Genomic DNA, 18,672 nt, shown 5'->3' with positions numbered 1-18,672 from the left:
TTGGATTCACCTCTCCATCTCAACCAAAAATCGAAGTTAAAGAAATACGACTAAATCAAATCAGATCAAACTTTAAATTAACTTTTAATCAAGTTTGATTTGATTTAGTCCTATTCTTTAACTTAGATATTTTGTTGAAATGGCGACGTGAATCCAACATATTATGAACATGTTGCTCAGTTTTTATTTTTTAACCTTTATTTAACTAGGCAAGTCAGTTAAGAACAAATTCTTATTTACAATGACGGCCTACACCGGCCAAACCCGGACGACGCTGGGCCAATTGCACGCCGCCCTATGGGACTCCCAATCACGGCCGGTTGTGATACAGCCTGGAATCGAACCAGGGGGTCTGTAGTGACGCCTCAAGCACTGAGATGCAGTGCCTTAGACCACTGCGCCACTCAGGAGCCCACCCTTTGGAATGACTTCGATAGCAAAAGTGAATCTATTTAGTTTTTAAGTGGAGATCGCTCAACAATCATTCTCACGATAGCACATAGGTAATAGTCAAAGCTAAGCAGGGCTAGACTTGGTTACAACCCTGGATAGGAGACCAAAGGGATAGCTGTAGATCACATGTCAAACTCATTCCACGGAGGGCCGAGTGTCTGCAGGTTTTCACTCCTCCCTTGTACTTGATTGATGAATTAAGGTCACTAATTAGTAAAGAACTCCCCTCACCTGGTTGTCTAGGTCTTAATTGAAACCAAAAACCTGCAGACACTAGGCCCTCAATGGAACGAGTTTGACACACCTGCTGTAGATAGATCAATTCTCCAGTAGGAGATGCTGCCCAGCCTATTGTTTTTTTCTGTTTTTTTTTAAACATTTTTAGTCATTTAGCAGACGCTCTTATCCAGAGCGACTTACATTATCTTTTTATTTAATTTTTCATACTGGCCCACCGTGGGAATCGAATGCACAACCCTGGCGTTGTAAACGCCATGCTCTACCAACTGAACTACATCCCTAGTAGAGATAAGTAGAGATAAGGTTGAAGATCTGACATTGTTTCAAAAGGTACAAATTCAACATATTTTATACAAGGATTGTCTATGTTGAAAATTGGTTACCATGATGACATAATCCTGTGGTTGAAATTTCACCCTCAAAACAACAGTTGATGACTTTTTGCAAATCCACTGTATTTTACACATACAGTGGGGAAAAAAATATTTAGTCAGCCACCAATTGTGCAAGTTCTCCCACTTAAAAAGATGAGAGAGGCCTGTAATTTTCATCATAGGTACACGTCAACTATGACAGACAAATTGAGAATAAAAAAATCCAGAAAATCACATTGTAGGATTTTTTATGAATTTATTTGCAAATTATGGTGGAAAATAAGTATTTGGTCAATAACAAAAGTTTCTCAATACTTTGTTATATACCCTTTGTTGGCAATGACACAGGTTAAATGTTTTCTGTAAGTCTTCACAAGGTTTTCACACACTGTTGCTGGTATTTTGGCCCATTCCTTCATGCAGATCTCCTCTAGAGCAGTGATGTTTTGGGGCTGTCGCTGGGCAACACGGACTTTCAACTCCCTCCAAAGATTTTCTATGGGGTTGAGATCTGGAGACTGGCTAGGCCACTCCAGGACCTTGAAATGCTTCTTACGAAGCCACTCCTTCGTTGCCCGGGCGGTGTGTTTGGGATCATTGTCACGCTGAAAGACCCAGCCACGTTTCATCTTCAATGCCCTTGCTGATGGAAGGAGGTTTTCACTCAAAATCTCACGATACATGGCCCCATTCATTCTTTCCTTTACACGGATCAGTCGTCCTGGTCCCTTTGCAGAAAAAGCCCCAAAGCATGATGTTTCCACCCCAATGCTTCACAGTAGGTATGGTGTTCTTTGGATGCAACTCAGCATTCTTTGTCCTCCAAACACGACGAGTTGAGTTTTTACCAAAAAGTTATATTTTGGTTTCATCTGACCATATGACATTCTCCCAATCCTCTTCTAGATCATCCAAATGCACACTAGCAAACTTCAGACGGGCCTGGACATGTACAGGTTTAAGCAGGGGGACACGTCTTGCACTGCAGGATTTGAGTCCCTGGCGGCGTAGTGTGTTACTGATGGTAGGCTTTGTTACTTTGGTCCCAGCTCTCTGCAGGTCATTCACTAGGTCCCCCCGTGTGGTTCTGGGATTTTTGCTCACCGTTCTTGTGATCATTTTGACCCCACGGGGTGAGATCTTGCGTGGAGCCCCAGATCGAGGGAGATTATCAGTGGTCTTGTATGTCTTCCATTTCCTAATAATTGCTCCCACAGTTGATTTCTTCAAACCAAGCTGCTTACCTATTGCAGATTCAGTCTTCCCAGCCTGGTGCAGGTCTACAATTGTGTTTCTGGTGTCCTTTGACAGCTCTTTGGTCTTGGCCATAGTGGAGTTTGGAGTGTGACTGTTTGAGGTTGTGGACAGGTGTCTTTTATACTGATAACAAGTTCAAACAGGTGCCATTAATACAGGTAACAAGTGGAGGACAGAGGAGCCTCTTAAATAAGAAGTTACAGGTCTGTGAGAGCCAGAAATCTTGCTTGTTTGTAGGTGACCAAATACTTATTTTCCACCATAATTTGCAAATAAATTCATTAAAAATCCTACAATGTGATTTTCTGGATTTTTTTCTACTCAATTTGTCTGTCATAGTTGACAAGTACCTATGATGAAAATTACAGGCCTCTCTCATCTTTTTAAGTGGGAGAACTTGCACAATTGGTGGCTGACTAAATACTTTTTTTCCCCACTGTAGATTCCACGTCACAATATGTTGCCAATTTACGTTGACGCAACGTTGATTGAACCAATTTGTGCCCAGTGGGCTGTTAATTTAACTTGAGATGGGAAAATATGTTTGTTATGAAGTTGAACATGTGCTCTTTATGAAAGAATGTTAAAATTAGGTGAAATAATTAGTTCTTTTTGACCAAAGTACACTACCCAAAAGGCACTATTCGTGGAATGACACTACAATGTTTAGTTCCCTGTTGATAAGAGATGCTCACAGTTCTCAAAGTAGAATTTGTGGAAGTCCATGCCCTCCACCAGGTTTCCCAAAGCCTCGGGTTCAAACGAGGTTAGCCCTGGGTCACAGATTCTCCTGGAAGGGAAATCAGACATACAGTGCCTTTACAAAGTATTCCACATTTTGTTGTTACATTTTGTTGTGTTACAGATTTTGTGTCACTGGCCTACACACAATACCCCATAATGTCAACGTGGAATTGTGTTTTTAGAAATGTTTACCAATTAATTAAAAATGAAAAGCTGAAATGTCTTGAGTCCATAAGTATTCAACCCCTTTGTTAAGTCAAGCGGAAATAAGTTCAAGAGTAAAAAATGTCCTTTACAAATCACATAATATGTTGCATGGACTCACTCTGTGTGCAATAATAGTGATATTTGAATGACTACCTCATCTCTGTACCCCACACATACAATTATCTGTAAGGTCCCTCAGTCGAGCAGTGAATTTCAAACACAGATTCAACCGCAAAGACCAGGGAGGTTTTCCAATGCCTCGCAAAGAAGGGCACCTATTGGTAGATGGGTAAAAATAAAAAATAAAGCAGACAGTGAATATCCCTTTGAGCAAGGTGAAGTTATTAATTACATTTTGGATGGCGTATCAATACACCCAGTCACTACAAAGATACAGACATCCTTCCTAACTCAGTTGCCGGAGAGGAAGGAAACCGCTCAGGGATTTCATCATCAGGCCAATGGTGACTTTAAAACAGTTACAGAGTTTAATGGCTGTGATAGGAGAAAATTGAGGATGGATCAACAATATTGTAGTTACTCCACAATACTAACCTAAATGACAGAGTGAAAAGAAGGAAGCCTGTACAGAATACAAATATTCCAAAACATGCATCCTGTTTGCAATAAGGCACTAAAGTAAAACTGCGAAAAATGTGGCAAAGAAATTAACTTCATGGCCTGAATACAAAGTGTTATGTTTGGGGCAAATTCAACACAACACATCAATGAGCACCACTCTTCATATTTTCAAGAATGGTGGTGGCTGCATCATGTTATGAGTATGCTTGTCATCAGCAAGGACTAGGGAGTTTTTTTAAATAAAAAAATTAATAGAATAGAGCTAAGCACAGGCACAATCCTAGAGGAAAACCTGGTTCAGTCTGCTTTCCAGCAGACACTAGGAGACAAATTCACCTTTTAGCAGGACAATAACCTAAAACACAATGCCAAATATACACTGGAGTTGCTTACCAAGACAACATTAAATGTTCCTGAGAGGCCTAGTTACAGTTTTGACTTAAATCGGCTTGAAAATCTATGGCTAGACTTGAAAATGGCTGTCTAGCAATGATCAACAACCAACTTGACAGAGCTTGAAGAATTTAAAAAAGAATAATGTACAAATATTGTACAATCCAGGTGTGCAAAGCTCTTACCCAGAAAGACTCACAGCCGTAATCGCTGCCAAAGGTGATTCTAGCATGTATTGATTGACTCAGGGGTGTGTATACTTATGTAAATGTATTTCATTTTCAATAAATTTGCCCAAAAAATGTAAACCATGTTTTCACTTTGTCATTATGGGGTAATGTGTTTAGATGGGTGAGAAAAAATAATCAATTTAATACATTTTGAATTCAGGCTGTAACGCAACAAAATGTGGAATAAGTCAAGGGGCATGAATAATTTCTGAAGGCACTGTATCATCAGCACCTCCCACCCTCTCACACACCACATACTACTCTAGTAACGAAGAGGGAAATCAGCAGGGTTAGGGGTTATTCTGTTTTCAAACCAGGAGGTAATGAAATGTATGCACACAATCTATAAACTCACGTGTAAGCCTCAAAGTCTCCGTTGTTGATGGCCTCAATCAGCTGCTCAGTAATCTTGATGATCTCTTGTTTGCGAGCTGAAATCCAGAGAACGATAGAGAGAAATAAAAATGGCAGGAGAGAAAGAGATGGCCAGATGGGATTAGAAACCGTAGGAGTGCTCTGGTCACAAATACTTAAAGGCCAGCATGCAGACACCCTCCCTCACCATGCTTCAGCTAGCTCACTAGCCCTTTCCTGTATGGTACTGAGTGCAGAGACTTTGCACTCTCAATGTCATCAATGCCTATTGTTGTTTGGTTGTACACAGTTTAAAGAAACACTACAGGGGACTTTAGGAGATCACCAATCCCATGAAAACTACCTTAACAGGCCCCAACTTAGCTGCAGTCCAGCGCTCTTTCCCTTCCAATAGGGATGTGGCAATGTTTGAGTTTTTGAACAGTTTCAGTTCCCTAAACCTCAAGTGCATAGAAACAGGTTCTAATTCTCCAAAGTTACTTCAGATGTGTTGATGTTTGTGTTCTATAATTCCTGGTCTAAACCTCAATCATGTATACAACTCCTGTCAATCCTCAACCACACAGACAAGTGACACACAACCCAACTGGGCTCACTGAAATGTCATCTGGGAGCGTAACACACGAGAAGTGGCAGACACACAGATAGCCCACTACGCCAGACAACCTGCCACTGAAGTTGAGAAATCCCACACAACACAGCTTATATATACAAACTGCGAGCACACCTCCGTTTGTACCGTTCATATTCCCACAGGTATGATGAACTAGCAAAAAGCAGCTCAAGCATGGCTTTATTATTATTTTATTTAACATTTATTTAACCAGGTAGGCCAGTTGAGAACAAGTTCTCATTTACAACTGCGACCTGGCCAAGATAAAGCAAAGCAGTGCGATAAAAACAACAACAGAGTTACATATGGGGTAAAACAAAACATAAAGTTAAAAATACAACAGAAAATATATATACAGTGTGTTCAAATGTAACAAGTTATGGAGGTAAGGCAATAAATAGGCCATAGTGCAAAAATAATTACAATTAGTATTAACACTGGAATGATAGATGTGCAAGAGATGATGTGCAAATAGAGATACTGGGGTGCAAATGAAAAAAACAAATAACAATATGGGGATGAGGTAGTTGGGTGGGCTAATTTCAGATGGGCTGTGTACAGGTGCAGTGATCGGTAATGTGCTCTGACAACTGATGCTTAAAGTTAGTGAGGGAGATAAGAGTCTCCAGCTTCAGAGATTTTTGCAATTCGTTCCAGTCATTGGCAGCAGAGAACTGGAAGGAATGGCGGCCAAAGGAGGTGTTGGCTTTGGGGATGACCAGTGAGATATACAGTGGGGAGAACAAGTAATTGATACACTGCCGATTTTGCAGGTTTTCCTACTTACAAAGCATGTAGAGGTCTGTAATTTTTATCATAGGTACACTTCAACTGTGAGAGACGGAATCTAAAACTAAAATCCAGAAAATCACATTGTATGATTTTTAAGTAATTAATTTGCATTTTATTGCATGACATAAGTATTTGATCACCTACCAACCAGTAAGAATTCCGGCTCTCACAGACCTGTTAGTTTTTCTTTAAGAAGCCCTCCTGTTCTCCACTCATTACCTGTATTCACTGCACCTGTTTGAACTCGTTCCCTGTATAAAAGACACCTGTCCACACACTCAATCAAACAGACTCCGACCTCTCCACACTGGCCAAGACCAGAGAGCTATGTAAGGACATCAGGGATAAAATTGTAGACCTGCACAAGGCTGGGATGGGCTACAGGGCAATAGGCAAGCAGCTTGGTGAGAAGGCAACAACTGTTGGCGCAATTATTAGAAAATGGAAGAAGTTCAAGATGACGGTCAATCACCCTAGGTCTGGGGCTCCATGCAAGGTCACACCTCGTGGGGCATCAATGATCATGAGGAAGTGAAGGATCAGCCCAGAACTACACGGCAGGACCTGGTCAATGACCTGAAGAGAGCTGGGACCACAGTCTCAAAGAAAACCATTAGTAACACACTACGCCGTCATGGATTAAAATCCTGCAGCGCACACAAGGCCCCCTGCTCAAGCCAGCGCATGTCCAGGCCCGTCTGAAGTTTGCCAATGACCATCTGGATGATCCAGAAGAGGAATGGAAGAAGGTCATGTGGTCTGATGAGACAAAAATAGAGCTTTTTGGTCTAAACTCAACTCGCCGTGTTTGGAGGAAGAAGAAGGATGAGTACAACCCCAAGAACACCATCCCAACCGTGAAGCATGGAGGTGGAAACATCATTCTTTGGGGATGCTTTTCTGCAAAGGGGACAGGACGACTGCACCGTGTTGAGGGGAGGATGGATGGGCCATGTATCGCGAGATCTTGGCCAACAACCTCCTTCCCTCAGTAAGAGCATTGAAGATGGGTCGTGGCTGGGTCTTCCAGCATGACAATGACCCGAAACACACAGCCAGGGCAACTAAGGAGTGGCTCCGTAAGAAGCATCTCAAGGTCCTGGAGTGGCCTAGCCAGTCTCCAGACCTGAACCCAATAGAAAATATTTGGAGGGAGCTGAAAGTCCGTATTGCCCAGCGACAGCCCCGAAACCTGAAGGATCTGGAGAAGGTCTGTATGGAGGAGTGGGCCAAAATCCCTGTTGCAGTGTGTGCAAACCTGGTCAAGACCTACAGGAAACGTATGATCTCTGTAATTGCAAACAAAGGTTTCTGTACCAAATATTAAGTTCTGCTTTTCTGATGTATCAAATACTTATGTCATGCAATAAAATGCAAATTATTACTTAAAAATCATACAATGTGATTTTCTGGATTTTTGTTTTAGATTCTGTCTCTCACATTTGAAGTGTACCTATGATAAAAATTACAGACCTCTACATGCTTTGTAAGTAGGAAAACCTGCAAAATCGGCAGTGTATCAAATACTTGTTCTCCCCACTGTACCTGCTGGAGCGCATACTACGGGTGGGTGTTGCTATGGTGACCAATGAGCTAAGATAAGGCAGGATTTGCCTAGCAGTGATTTATAGATGGCCTGGAGCCAGTGGGTTTGGCGACGAATATGTAGTGAGGACCAGCCAACAAGAGCGTACAGGTCACAGTGGTGGGTAGAGTGTTGGAGGCTATTTTGTAAATGACATCGCCGAAGTCAAGGATCGGTAGGATAGTCAGTTTTGCGAGGGCATGTTTGGCAGCATGAGTGAAGGAGGCTTTGTTGTGAAATAGGAAGCCGATTCTAGATTTAACTTTGGATTGGAGATGCTTAATGTGAGTCTGGAAGGAGAGTTTACAGTCTAACCAGACACCTAGGTATTTGTAGTTGTCCACATACTCTAGGTCAGACCCGTCGAGAGTAGTGATTCTAGTCGGGTGGGCGGGTGTCAGCAGCGTTCGATTGAAGAGCATGCATTTAGTTTTACTAGTGTTTAAGAGCAGTTGGAGGCTACTGAAGGAGTGTTGTATGGCATTGAAGCTCGTTTGGAGGTTTGTTAACACAGTGTCCAATGAAGGGCCAGATGTATACAAAATGGTGTCTTCTGCGTAGAGGTGGATCTGAGAGTCACCAGCAGCAAGAGCGACATCATTGATATACACAGAGAAAAGAGTCGGCCCAAGAATTGAACCCTGTGGCACCCCCATAGAGACTGCCATAGGTCCAGACAACAGGCCCTCCGATTTGACACATTGAACTCTATCTGAGAAGTAGTTGGTGAACCAGGCGAGGCAGTCATTTGAGAAACCAAGGCTATTTAGTCTGCCCATAAGAATGCGGTGGTTGACAGAGTCGAAAGCCTTGGCCAGGTCGATGAAGACGGCTGCACAGTACTGTCTATTATCGATTGCGGTTATAATATCGTTTAGGACCTTGAGCGTGGCTGAGGTGCACCCATGACCAGCTCGGAAACCGGATTGCATAGCGGAGAAGGTACGGTGGGATTCGAAATGGTCGGTGATCTGTTTGTTAACTTGGCTTTCAAAAACTTTCGAAAGGCAGGGCAGGATGTATATAGGTCTGTAACAGTTTGGATCTAGAGTGTCACCCCCTTTGAAGAGGGGGGATGACCGCGGCAGCTTTCCAATCTCTGGGGATCTCAGACGTTACAAAAGAGAGGTTGAACAGGCTAGTAATAGGGGTTGCGACAATTTCGGCTGCTCATTTTAGAAAGAAAGGGTCGAGATTGTCTAGCCCAGATGATTTGTAGGGGTCCAGATTTTGCAGCTCTTTCAGAACATCAGCTGTCTGAATTTGTGTGAAGGAGAAGCGGGGGGGGGGTGGGGCATGGGCAAGTTGCAGCGGAGGGTGCAGAGCTGGTGGCCGGGGTAGTGATAGCCAGGTGGAAAGCATAGCAAAATGCTTGTTGAAGTTCTCGATTATTGTAGATTTTTCGGTGGTGATAGTGTTTCCTAGCCTCAGTGCAGTGGGCAGCTGGGAGGAAGTGCTCTTATTCTTATTGGTATTGTACTGAAGCCTATATGTTACTCTCACATAAATATAGCTGAGTCAGCTGACTAACTGTGAGGCAAGGTTAGTAATGAAAGCTAGTGGAATTCTGTGCGTGTATGGCGTGCGTGTCACTAACTCTACTGCGTAGTGTAGCTGCCCCAGGGCTGTCTAACTTACTCAGCTGCGTGTTGCTGCCCCCTGGGGCCATGGAGGGTGGCGCAGGCAGAGCTTGCTCTAAGTCAAGACAGGAGCTATGACCTGAACAGTTCTAATTAGCAAAAGTGTGCTTAGCATCGTCATGCAGTGGGGCGGCTGGAAGACAACAGGACAACAGCAACAAATGTAAGCGAACAAATCAGAAACAAAAAAACTTAAAACACAACTGACAGAACCACAAGACCCGTTTTCCCAAACTGGAATACTGTGCACTCAAATGGCAGTTGTTACATAGTGTGTATAACTTCACAGTATAACTTCACACTGCTCTGAAAGGAGCACAATGCCCACAAGCAATGGAGTTATATAAAGGACATGCTACATAGAAGCCAAACTTAGAAGAACATAGATACACTAATAACAACTTAAGATATACCAATGGATATAGCGTCACACAGACGGACAGAGGGGACACCAGTGAACACAGCACCACAGCAGGAGATGGAGAAGACACTGTGGCCTTACAGCCAGCAGGGGGCAGCAGTCAAGTACTAAACCCAGTTACAGGCCACCACATAGGATACTGCCTGAATGGGGAAGTAAGAGAGTACAGACAGACAGAGACACCTCAGGGACAGCGGGTGGCTGTTTATTGAGCAGAGGACTGGAGTGGACCAGAGTCTGGGGGTGAATCTCAATTGATCTCAAAAGTCTACAATGGCTTTCTCTCTTCAGCTAATCTACTTCGTCAGATTCAGCACCGATTTGAGAAGATAGGATAGGTGAAAGCAAGTTGGCAGAGACCTGATGATGGATTTGCTGCTGTCACCTGTCCAGTCCTATCAAATAGTGCAAGGAGAGAAAGCCTGTTTAGACTATTGAGATCCAGCCTTTGTATAGCCTAGCTTGCTGTCTGGCTACGGTCTGCTCAGCTGTCAGGCTGGGTGTCTGTATTAGGGCCATGGGGAGGGATAAATACATTAAAAGGCCAGTGAGCCTTAGGTCAGCACTATTTATTCTCTGTGTCCGAAAAAAGGAGGTGAAGAGCAAGAGAGGAAGATGTAATATAGGGAGAGGAATGAAGAGAGAGGCAGAGTCCCAGGTTCAGGTTTGCACTTCAATGAGTAGGGAAAGCCAACAGTGAACGCATGTCAGCAAAACAGAGTGTCTATCCACAGCACGTGAGCACAGCATGGTAACATTATTGTCATAGTAAAGCAGATATGGGACATGCTTTTGGCAAAGTCTGAGAGGGACATGCTGAGTGATAGATACACTACATGACCAAAAGTATGTGGACAACTGCTTGTTGAACATCTCATTCCAAAATCATGGGCATTAATATGGAGTTGGTCCCCCCTTTGCTGCTATAACAGCCTCCACTCTTCTGGGAAGGCTTTCCACTAGATGTTAGAACATTGCTGCGGAGACTTGCTTCCATTCAGCCAAGAGCATTAGTGAGGTCGGGCACTGATGTTGGGCGATTAGGCCTGGCTCTCAGTCGGCGTTCCAACTCATCCCAAAGGTGTTAGATGGGGTTGAGGTCAGGGCTCTGTGCAGGCCAGTCAAGTTCTTCCACACCGATCTCAACAAACCGTTTCTGTATGGAACTCGCTTTGTGCACGGGGATAATGTCATGCTGAAACAGGAAAGGGCCTTCCCCAAACTGTAGTCACAAAGTTGGAAGCACAGAATCGTCTAGAACGTCATTGTATGCTGTAGCGTTAAGATTTCCCTTCACTGGAACTACGGGGCCTAGCCCAAACCATGAAAAACAGCCCCAGACCATTATTCCTCCTCCACCAAACTTTAAAGTTGCCAGTATGCATTGGGGCAGGTAGCGTTCTCCTGGCATCCGCCAAACCCAGATTTGTCCGTCGGACTGCCAGATGCTGAGCGTGATTCATCACTCCAGAGAACGTGTTTCCATTGCTCCAGAGTCCAATTGCGGCAAGCTTTACACCACTCCAGCCGACGCTTTGCATTGCGCATGGTGATTTTAGGATTGTGCGCGGCTGCTCAGCTATGGAAACCCATTTCATGAAGCTCCCGACGAACAGTTATTGTGCTGATGTTGCTTCCAGAGGCAGTTTGGAACTCGGTAGTGAGTGTTGCAACCGAGGACAAACGATTTTTACGCTCTACGCGCTTCAGCAGTCGGCGGTCCCGTTCTGTGAGCTTGTGCAGCCTACCACTTCGTGGCTGAGCCGTTGTTGTTCCTAGACGTTTCCACTTCACAATAACAGCACTTACAGTTGACCGGGGCAGCTCTAGCAGGACAGAAATTTCACAAACTAACTTGTTGGAAAGGTGGCATCCTATGACGGTGCCACGTTGAAAGTCACTGAGCTTTTCACCAAGGCCATTCTACTGCCAATGTTTGTCTATGGAGATTGCATGGCTGTGTGCTCGATTTTATACACCTGTCAGCAACGGGTGTGGTTGAAATAGCCAAATCCATTCATTTGAAGGGATGTCCACATACTTTTGTATATATAGTGTAGGACAGCTGAGTAGCGTCAATCTGATGAGCCGACAGAGAAATAAGGAGGAGAGATGTGAGACACACATTTTTAAATGACGTTCATGAGTGCCTGTGTCCCAAAACTGAGGTAGTGAAAAGTATCAAGGTGTAGGGGCTCAGATAGCCTCGTTGACCGAGCCAGCAAGGCTGCAGGTTTCAGAGCTAAATGATATCCCATGCACTGTGATATGTTTGAAGTTTGCGCAATTTCATAAAAAAATAAGAGAGACATTAATAATTAGATGCCACGGGCATTTGTCTGATTTTACAAAAATGTAAAATGTAAATGTTCTCTGTGGTCCTCTGTAGCTCAGCTGGTAGAGCACGGCGCCTGTAATGCCAAGGTAGTGGGTTCGATCCCCGGGGGGACCACCCATACACAAAAAAATAATAATTATGCACGCATGACTGTAAGTCGCTTTGGATAAAAGCGTCTGCTAAATGGCATATTATTATTATTCTCTAATGCTCCTCTATTGTTCCTCAAGCAAGGAGGGAGGCCGATGGCATCACAACTTCCCATCAAACCAACTCCTTGAATCTCCTACTCCTTGAAGTTTGGAGTTGTGTCAACAAAAAACAAACACTATTTTGCTCAAAATAATAATGGCGCCGGAGGGGATGGCAGCCATTTTACGGGCTCCTAACCAACTGTGCTATTTTGTTAGTTTTTTTGCGTTGTTTGTAACTTATTTTTTTACTTATTATGTACATAATGTTGCTGCTACAGTCTCTTATGACCGAAAATAACTTCTGGACATCAGAACAGTGATTACTCACCTCGAACTGGACAAAGATTTTTTCTTTAAAGAGTTCGACGCAAAGGATATACTGCTTTCTCGGGAACGGGAAGTCATGGCCCTGCCTCCTACTAGAACCTTTGTGGGCGTGGAAATATATGTATGTGGGATAGGACTGCTCCTTCTCACTTCATCTGACCTGACCTCGGGACCGAATTCCTCGCTCCTCCCTAATCCACGACTGTCCTACCTTATCAGTGACTGAACCAGACTGTTGCCCATTGCCTCCCTCCTTAGGACCCATGTCTCTCTGTGTACGGGGGTGGTGGTGGTGGACCCATGAGATTTAACAATACCATGTTTTGACAGAATGTAAACTTTCTGCACTCCCCCTTCCCCACTCAGTAACTGCCCATATACCTAGTTCTTATCCACCCTCCATTGACCCCAACATATACATTAATTATACATGTAAAGTAATCAATAAGTTCTAGTATGGTAACATGAATAAGTATATTTAAAGCTAGAATCCAACACCTTTAAATGTAAATTGGGCTACAACGTGGATCCAGCCCCTAATAGTAATACAGAAAAGTAATACAGGAAGAGTCTTGGATGAACACTATTATGGAGACAATCTTAAATTTCACAGTATTATGGGGAATCTTAAATGGCACAGTATTATGGGGACAGACAGCCTTAGGGGGACAATATTATGGGGATAGTCTTAGGGGGACATTATAAATGAGTTCAAAGGGGGGAAAGGACACCAAGGTCAGAGTTGAGGGGTGATACTGCTGCTGACTTACAGGCGGGTGGGCAGTGAGGGGGCTGGGGCTGGGGCTGGGTCTGTTCCTCACTGGCACTGCACTGGCTGACCATTGCGCTGTCCGCGCTAGACCCGCACGCAGACACTGCCCCCACCACAACACACACACACACACACCAGAGAGAGAGGAGGATCAGACACAGTTCTATACACACTACTATTTTGCCAAGACAAAACACTACACACCCAACCCAACCATACACTAACAAAACACACCACACATTATATATCCCACCACCACCCCCGTACACAGAGAGACACACACAGTGGGGTGAGACACAATATATATAATCCCACCCCATCACAACTAGCCAGAGAAACAGGGGAGTGAGACCACACTGTACACCTCTCAAACAAAATACACTACATACTGTTACATTTTCAATATCTAATTTTGTCCCTATTTTGCATTCCAGTTATGCCGATGTCCTCTAAGTGACGCCCCCCCCCCCCCCCCCCTTCTTCTTTAAACAACGCAGTTTGGACGAGCAACACACACACACACACACACACACACAGGTTTAAGAGTGGTGGAGTGCCAACTCTTTAAGCCCAGGGGAGCTGTGAGACCAAGAATGGGGAGACTATCTAAAGACTAGGGATTTGAGGGGAAAACCAAGACATATAAGGCCTTCATGTGCTAGTCTATTAGTTTGTTCAGACAAAGCATAGTCTACGTCCACAGCTAGATCGCTCAGTATTCAGCTCTGTCTCTCACAGTCTCCAAAGCTCAGACTACTGTGCAATTTTCCATTCTCAGCAAGACATATCTTTTCACTCCGTAGGAATACAAGCCTTCAAACTACTAAACTACTTATTTGACTTCTCCACAGCAGCTGTAAATGCCGATAAAGACCAGAGCAAAAGCTCTTCTCCAATATGGCAGTACTTCATCATTCCCTCTCCAGCCATATATACTCAGCTACAGACACCTTCCATATGTGTCTACATCTCCCAGATGTTCACAGGCCCAGACACAGGCCTGACAGGTAACTCAGGCCATCATAGGCTTCTCTGGCCTTGATCGTGATCTATTCTCTTTCTAAAGAAATTAAGGAGAAGGATTGAAAACAAGGGAGCACATGAATTATCATTTTGTAACCCCATTACTCACATAACCTTTTTTAAACATATGTATAATCTACACTCAGTGGCCAATTTATTAGGTACACCACCCCGTCCCTGTTCACGAAAATGGTTCGCTCCTACAGACCGTGAGTCACGTGGCCGTGGCTTGCTATATAAAGCAGGCAGACAGGCATCTTGGCATTCAGTTGCTGTTCGATTGAATGTTAGAATGGGCAAAACGGGTGACCTAAGCGACTTTGAGCGTGGTATGATCGTCGGTGCCAGGCGCGCCAGTTCCAGTATCTCAGAAACGACCGGTCTCCTGGGCTTTTCACGCACGACAGTGTCTATGGTTTACAGAGAATGCTGCAACAAACAAAAAACATCCAGTCCGGGGCAGTCCTGTGGGCAAAAACAGCTCGTTGATGAGAGGTCGAAGGAGAATGGCAAGAACCGTGGCGATGGTTAATGGTGTGAGGAATGTTAGGTCCCTTGATACCAATTGAGCAACGTTTCTATTCCCCGAAGAATTCAGGTTGTTCTGGAGGCAAAGGGGGGTCCGACCCGGTACTAGATGGGTGTACCTAATAAAACTGGCTGTGAATACTGAGTGTATATTAACTCAAGGAAATCCACTGACCTAGAGTCCTATCTTGCATTCTAGCTCTGTCTTTCTGACAAACACCAAGAAGTGAGAAAACATGCAGAGTAAGTGAAAGTTTGACGTGTACCTTTTCTACTTTTCATATCCTCCTCTTCTGTGGTGTTACAGCTCTCTGTGGAGCCCTGTAGGGGAGAAAAGTGATGGACAGAAACATGGAGGATAGAGAGAATAAGTAAATGAGAGAAAGTGATATAGCAGTAGGAAACAGCATTAGTCTGTGTGGTGAGAGATGACTTGGATGAGGCCTTCCCCAGGTGTACAGACAAAAGAAAGGTCAGACGGAAGCTCCCTCAGAGGAACACAAACCCTGCACAAACCAGCCAGGCAGACAGGAGGGCAAGCGCACGAGGATCCACACCAAACACAGCCTTTTGTTGAGGTACAAACTGTGTGTGTTAAAGGCTGTGTGTACTGTGTATGTGGCTTTTTGGTGGCTGAGCCAGTGTGGTTTGGGCGAGTGAGGGACTCTCACAGCAGGTGTGGCGTGTGAGTGTTTTGAGGGTTAGTGAGACTAAGTTAGTGTGACTGTCAGTAGATATGGAGTGGTTAAGCGTACATTGTGTTAGCATCGCTCTAAGGTATCAGCTCTAGCCTCTCTAAGGTACCTTCATAGAGTTCTAACCACGCTAAGGTATTTTAGCATTAGCATTAGCCTATAGCGACTCTATGGGATTAAAGAGGTACAGCAGCGGCTTACCTTGGTGCCGTCAGCTGGGTTGTGCACGACAGTGGTCTGTGGTTCCTAGGGGAAGCAGGAGAGAGTTTAACATGCAGGGACCACCAGGGAAGGCCCTGAGAATGTGGGATCCACACGTCTGATGCATGTAAACACACACACACACACAGCCAAGCACAAGAGCCACAGCACGGAGGCAGCAGAGGGGCGCTGTCATGGGGGGCAATGAGACAGGATGGGGGTTTGAGAATTAGCAGATACAACAAAGAGCCACACTAATCCATTCCACTAGAGGAAGGAGCTATGGACTATGTCACTTATCATTGGAGCTCTCAGACTTAGAGGAGGGCCTCTAAGACGTAAAGCAACAGAGGAGAAAGAAGTGAGATGGGATCAGCAGTCCACCCATCAACCCCCCCCCCCCCCCCCCCATCCCAACCTAGACCCTGCCGTTACAGTCAGTAACCATGGAAACACTCATTGCAAAAGCGCCTAGCAGCTTAAAATACTGCGACACAGACACCCACAAGGCACTGTCCCACCCACACCAACAAACAGTAGCACAACCCTGGACCCTCCCACAGGACACTGGTCTACGGACTCCACCTCAACCAAACCACCTACACACATGAAGATGCAGTCCCTTGGATAACAGAACCATTAGCTTAAAGGGATAGTGCGACATTTTGGCAATTAAGCCACACAGAGACATAAAAATGGTATCCATGAGTTAATCTTATTCTGGGTTAGTAGAAAAAAGGGCTTAATTGCCTAAATGTTGCACTATCCCTTTAAATGGTACCACAGAGCCTGACATTCTGCCCTTCTGTAAGTTTATGTATTGTAGCTGATTAGAAAAGGCTAGGAGGCACTGTCAGATCAACTGAGTGCTGACCCAGAGAGACAAACCATCCTTTAACACTGACCACATCAGCCAAGTAATCCACAACCAAATATAGTAGTTTGCCAGTAGCCCTACTGGAGAAGAGTGAGAAACTGATCTGATCAGTTTGATGGAGGTGGCACTGTGATTTGGATTTAATAGAAAAGGGATTCTCTTAGTCCTCTGTAGCTCAGCTGGTAGAGCACGGCGCTTGTAACGCCAAGGTAGTGGGTTCGATCCCCGGGACCACCCATACACGAAAAATGTATGCACGCATGACTGTAAGTCGCTTTGGATAAAAGCGTCTGCTAAATGGCATATTATATTATTATTATTATTATCTTAGCCTGGGTACCTGACTGACATTCCACAATGCTACAGTAAATGTTATGTTGCATTGCCAAACACTCAGATTAGGATTCTGTCCCTCATACAGTTTTCATGTCTCTCTCAGGTCACTGAAGTGCAGTAGTCTGTCTAATAGACACCACTATACATGCTTCTAGGCTTTTCACCACAGCTCTTTGCTTCCCCTGTAGCTATATGTTCTGTTAACAGGGCCAAGGGCCATAGACAGGACTATACCATTGAGATCACTGGAAAGGGAGATGAGATGTGTTTCTTTGACATGGCACCTGTTGTCTTTTTACCCTGGGGTAGGCTTCACAAGGAGATACACTTAAATAGAGGGACTGCATCTTCCATACAATTGGAATATCTCTGTTTCCTGACATTTCTGGATCCTGTTTTACCCATAGTTTTAATGAACTTTTGAATTTAAATCAATCAATCGTTTTTCACATGCCCCCAATTCAGCTACTGTAACTGTGTAGTATGTCAAATCACAAGCTTTATAAAGGGGGAGAAATACAAATGCCCAAGAGGGACCCCTAGGAATATTCAATTGTGGCATTGTGAATCTATTTAAAATGTGTAAAATACCATTATTTCTGTATATCTTGTTGTGCATTGTCATGCATGTCTGTGCATGACAAGAGAGTAAGACTGGGTAAAACAGGAGCCTAGTGAGAGAGGGTCACAGGCTCAAACCAGTTGTTCAGTTTAAAATCATCAAAACCATCGTCAACATCACACTTTTCTCAAAATGGAGGTGAAGAGGATGGAAGAAAGGGAGGGAAAAATAATAGGGAGAGTGAATAAAGAGGGGATGAGACAAACGGATGGCAAAAAGCAAGAACTAAACAGAAACTTGGGGACTAATCCAATGGAACAGGGTGAGTAAAGCAACAATGAGAGAAACTAAGTATAGATGAGATACCATTGGTGCTGAAGATGATGTGCTGCTGGTACTGCTCACTACACTGTTTTTATTGTTGTTTGTCTGCGGCTGGGACAAAAAAAACAACAACACAAAATGACTTCTACAGAGTGCCCACATAAAAAAATACTATAGCATACTTTGGTATAAATACTATAATATTCACTGTAGTGTTTATGTGGACTTGACTGTAGAATTCAATGTAGTATTTACTGTAGTATTTACTGTAGTATATTGTAGTATTTATAGTTAACTATAGTATAAATACTGTAGTAAAAACAAAACTGTAGTATATACTATAGTAATAATTCATGTAGTGTTTTTGCGGATTGTAGTATACTGTAGAGCTCTGCTACCAGACCCGAGCCCGACGGGCCCCGACATTATACATCGGGTTAGGCTCGGGTAGGTCTTGTTTTTTCATCAATCACTAGGTTACGGGCAAGGCTCGGGTATCAATAAATTGATCATTAACAATTTTAAGCTGAGCCATTTGCTCATGCTCTGCTGCACAGTACAGTCATATCTGACTAAGAACATAACATTA

At 43.9% G+C, this 18,672-nt stretch overlaps 1 protein-coding gene across 4 annotated transcripts in view; it reads right to left on the bottom strand.

Moving 5' to 3' along the window:
• Window positions 1-18,672, bottom strand: part of LOC311131470 (calcium/calmodulin-dependent protein kinase type II subunit gamma-like) — a 119,532-nt gene that overhangs the window by 8,855 nt on the left and 92,005 nt on the right. For 2 of the 4 annotated variants that reach the window (XM_084164487.1, XM_084164484.1), the window contains 6 exons: window positions 18,126-18,194; window positions 15,985-16,029; window positions 15,355-15,409; window positions 13,536-13,640; window positions 4,836-4,911; window positions 3,020-3,114 (listed from right to left, as the gene is read on the bottom strand). In XM_084164487.1, the coding sequence (XP_084020613.1) occupies window positions 3,020-3,114; window positions 4,836-4,911; window positions 13,536-13,640; window positions 15,355-15,409; window positions 15,985-16,029; window positions 18,126-18,194 (445 nt within the window). The remainder of the gene's footprint in view (window positions 1-3,019; window positions 3,115-4,835; window positions 4,912-13,535; window positions 13,641-15,354; window positions 15,410-15,984; window positions 16,030-18,125; window positions 18,195-18,672) is intronic. The other 2 variants (XM_084164485.1, XM_084164486.1) reach the window with 2 other exon arrangements.

The sequence above is a fragment of the Coregonus lavaretus genome (assembly GCF_964263955.1).
Source record: "Coregonus lavaretus genome assembly, chromosome: 1".
In the NCBI taxonomy this organism is placed as follows: domain Eukaryota; kingdom Metazoa; phylum Chordata; class Actinopteri; order Salmoniformes; family Salmonidae; genus Coregonus; species Coregonus lavaretus.
This window is presented reverse-complemented; position numbering and strand designations above follow the sequence as displayed.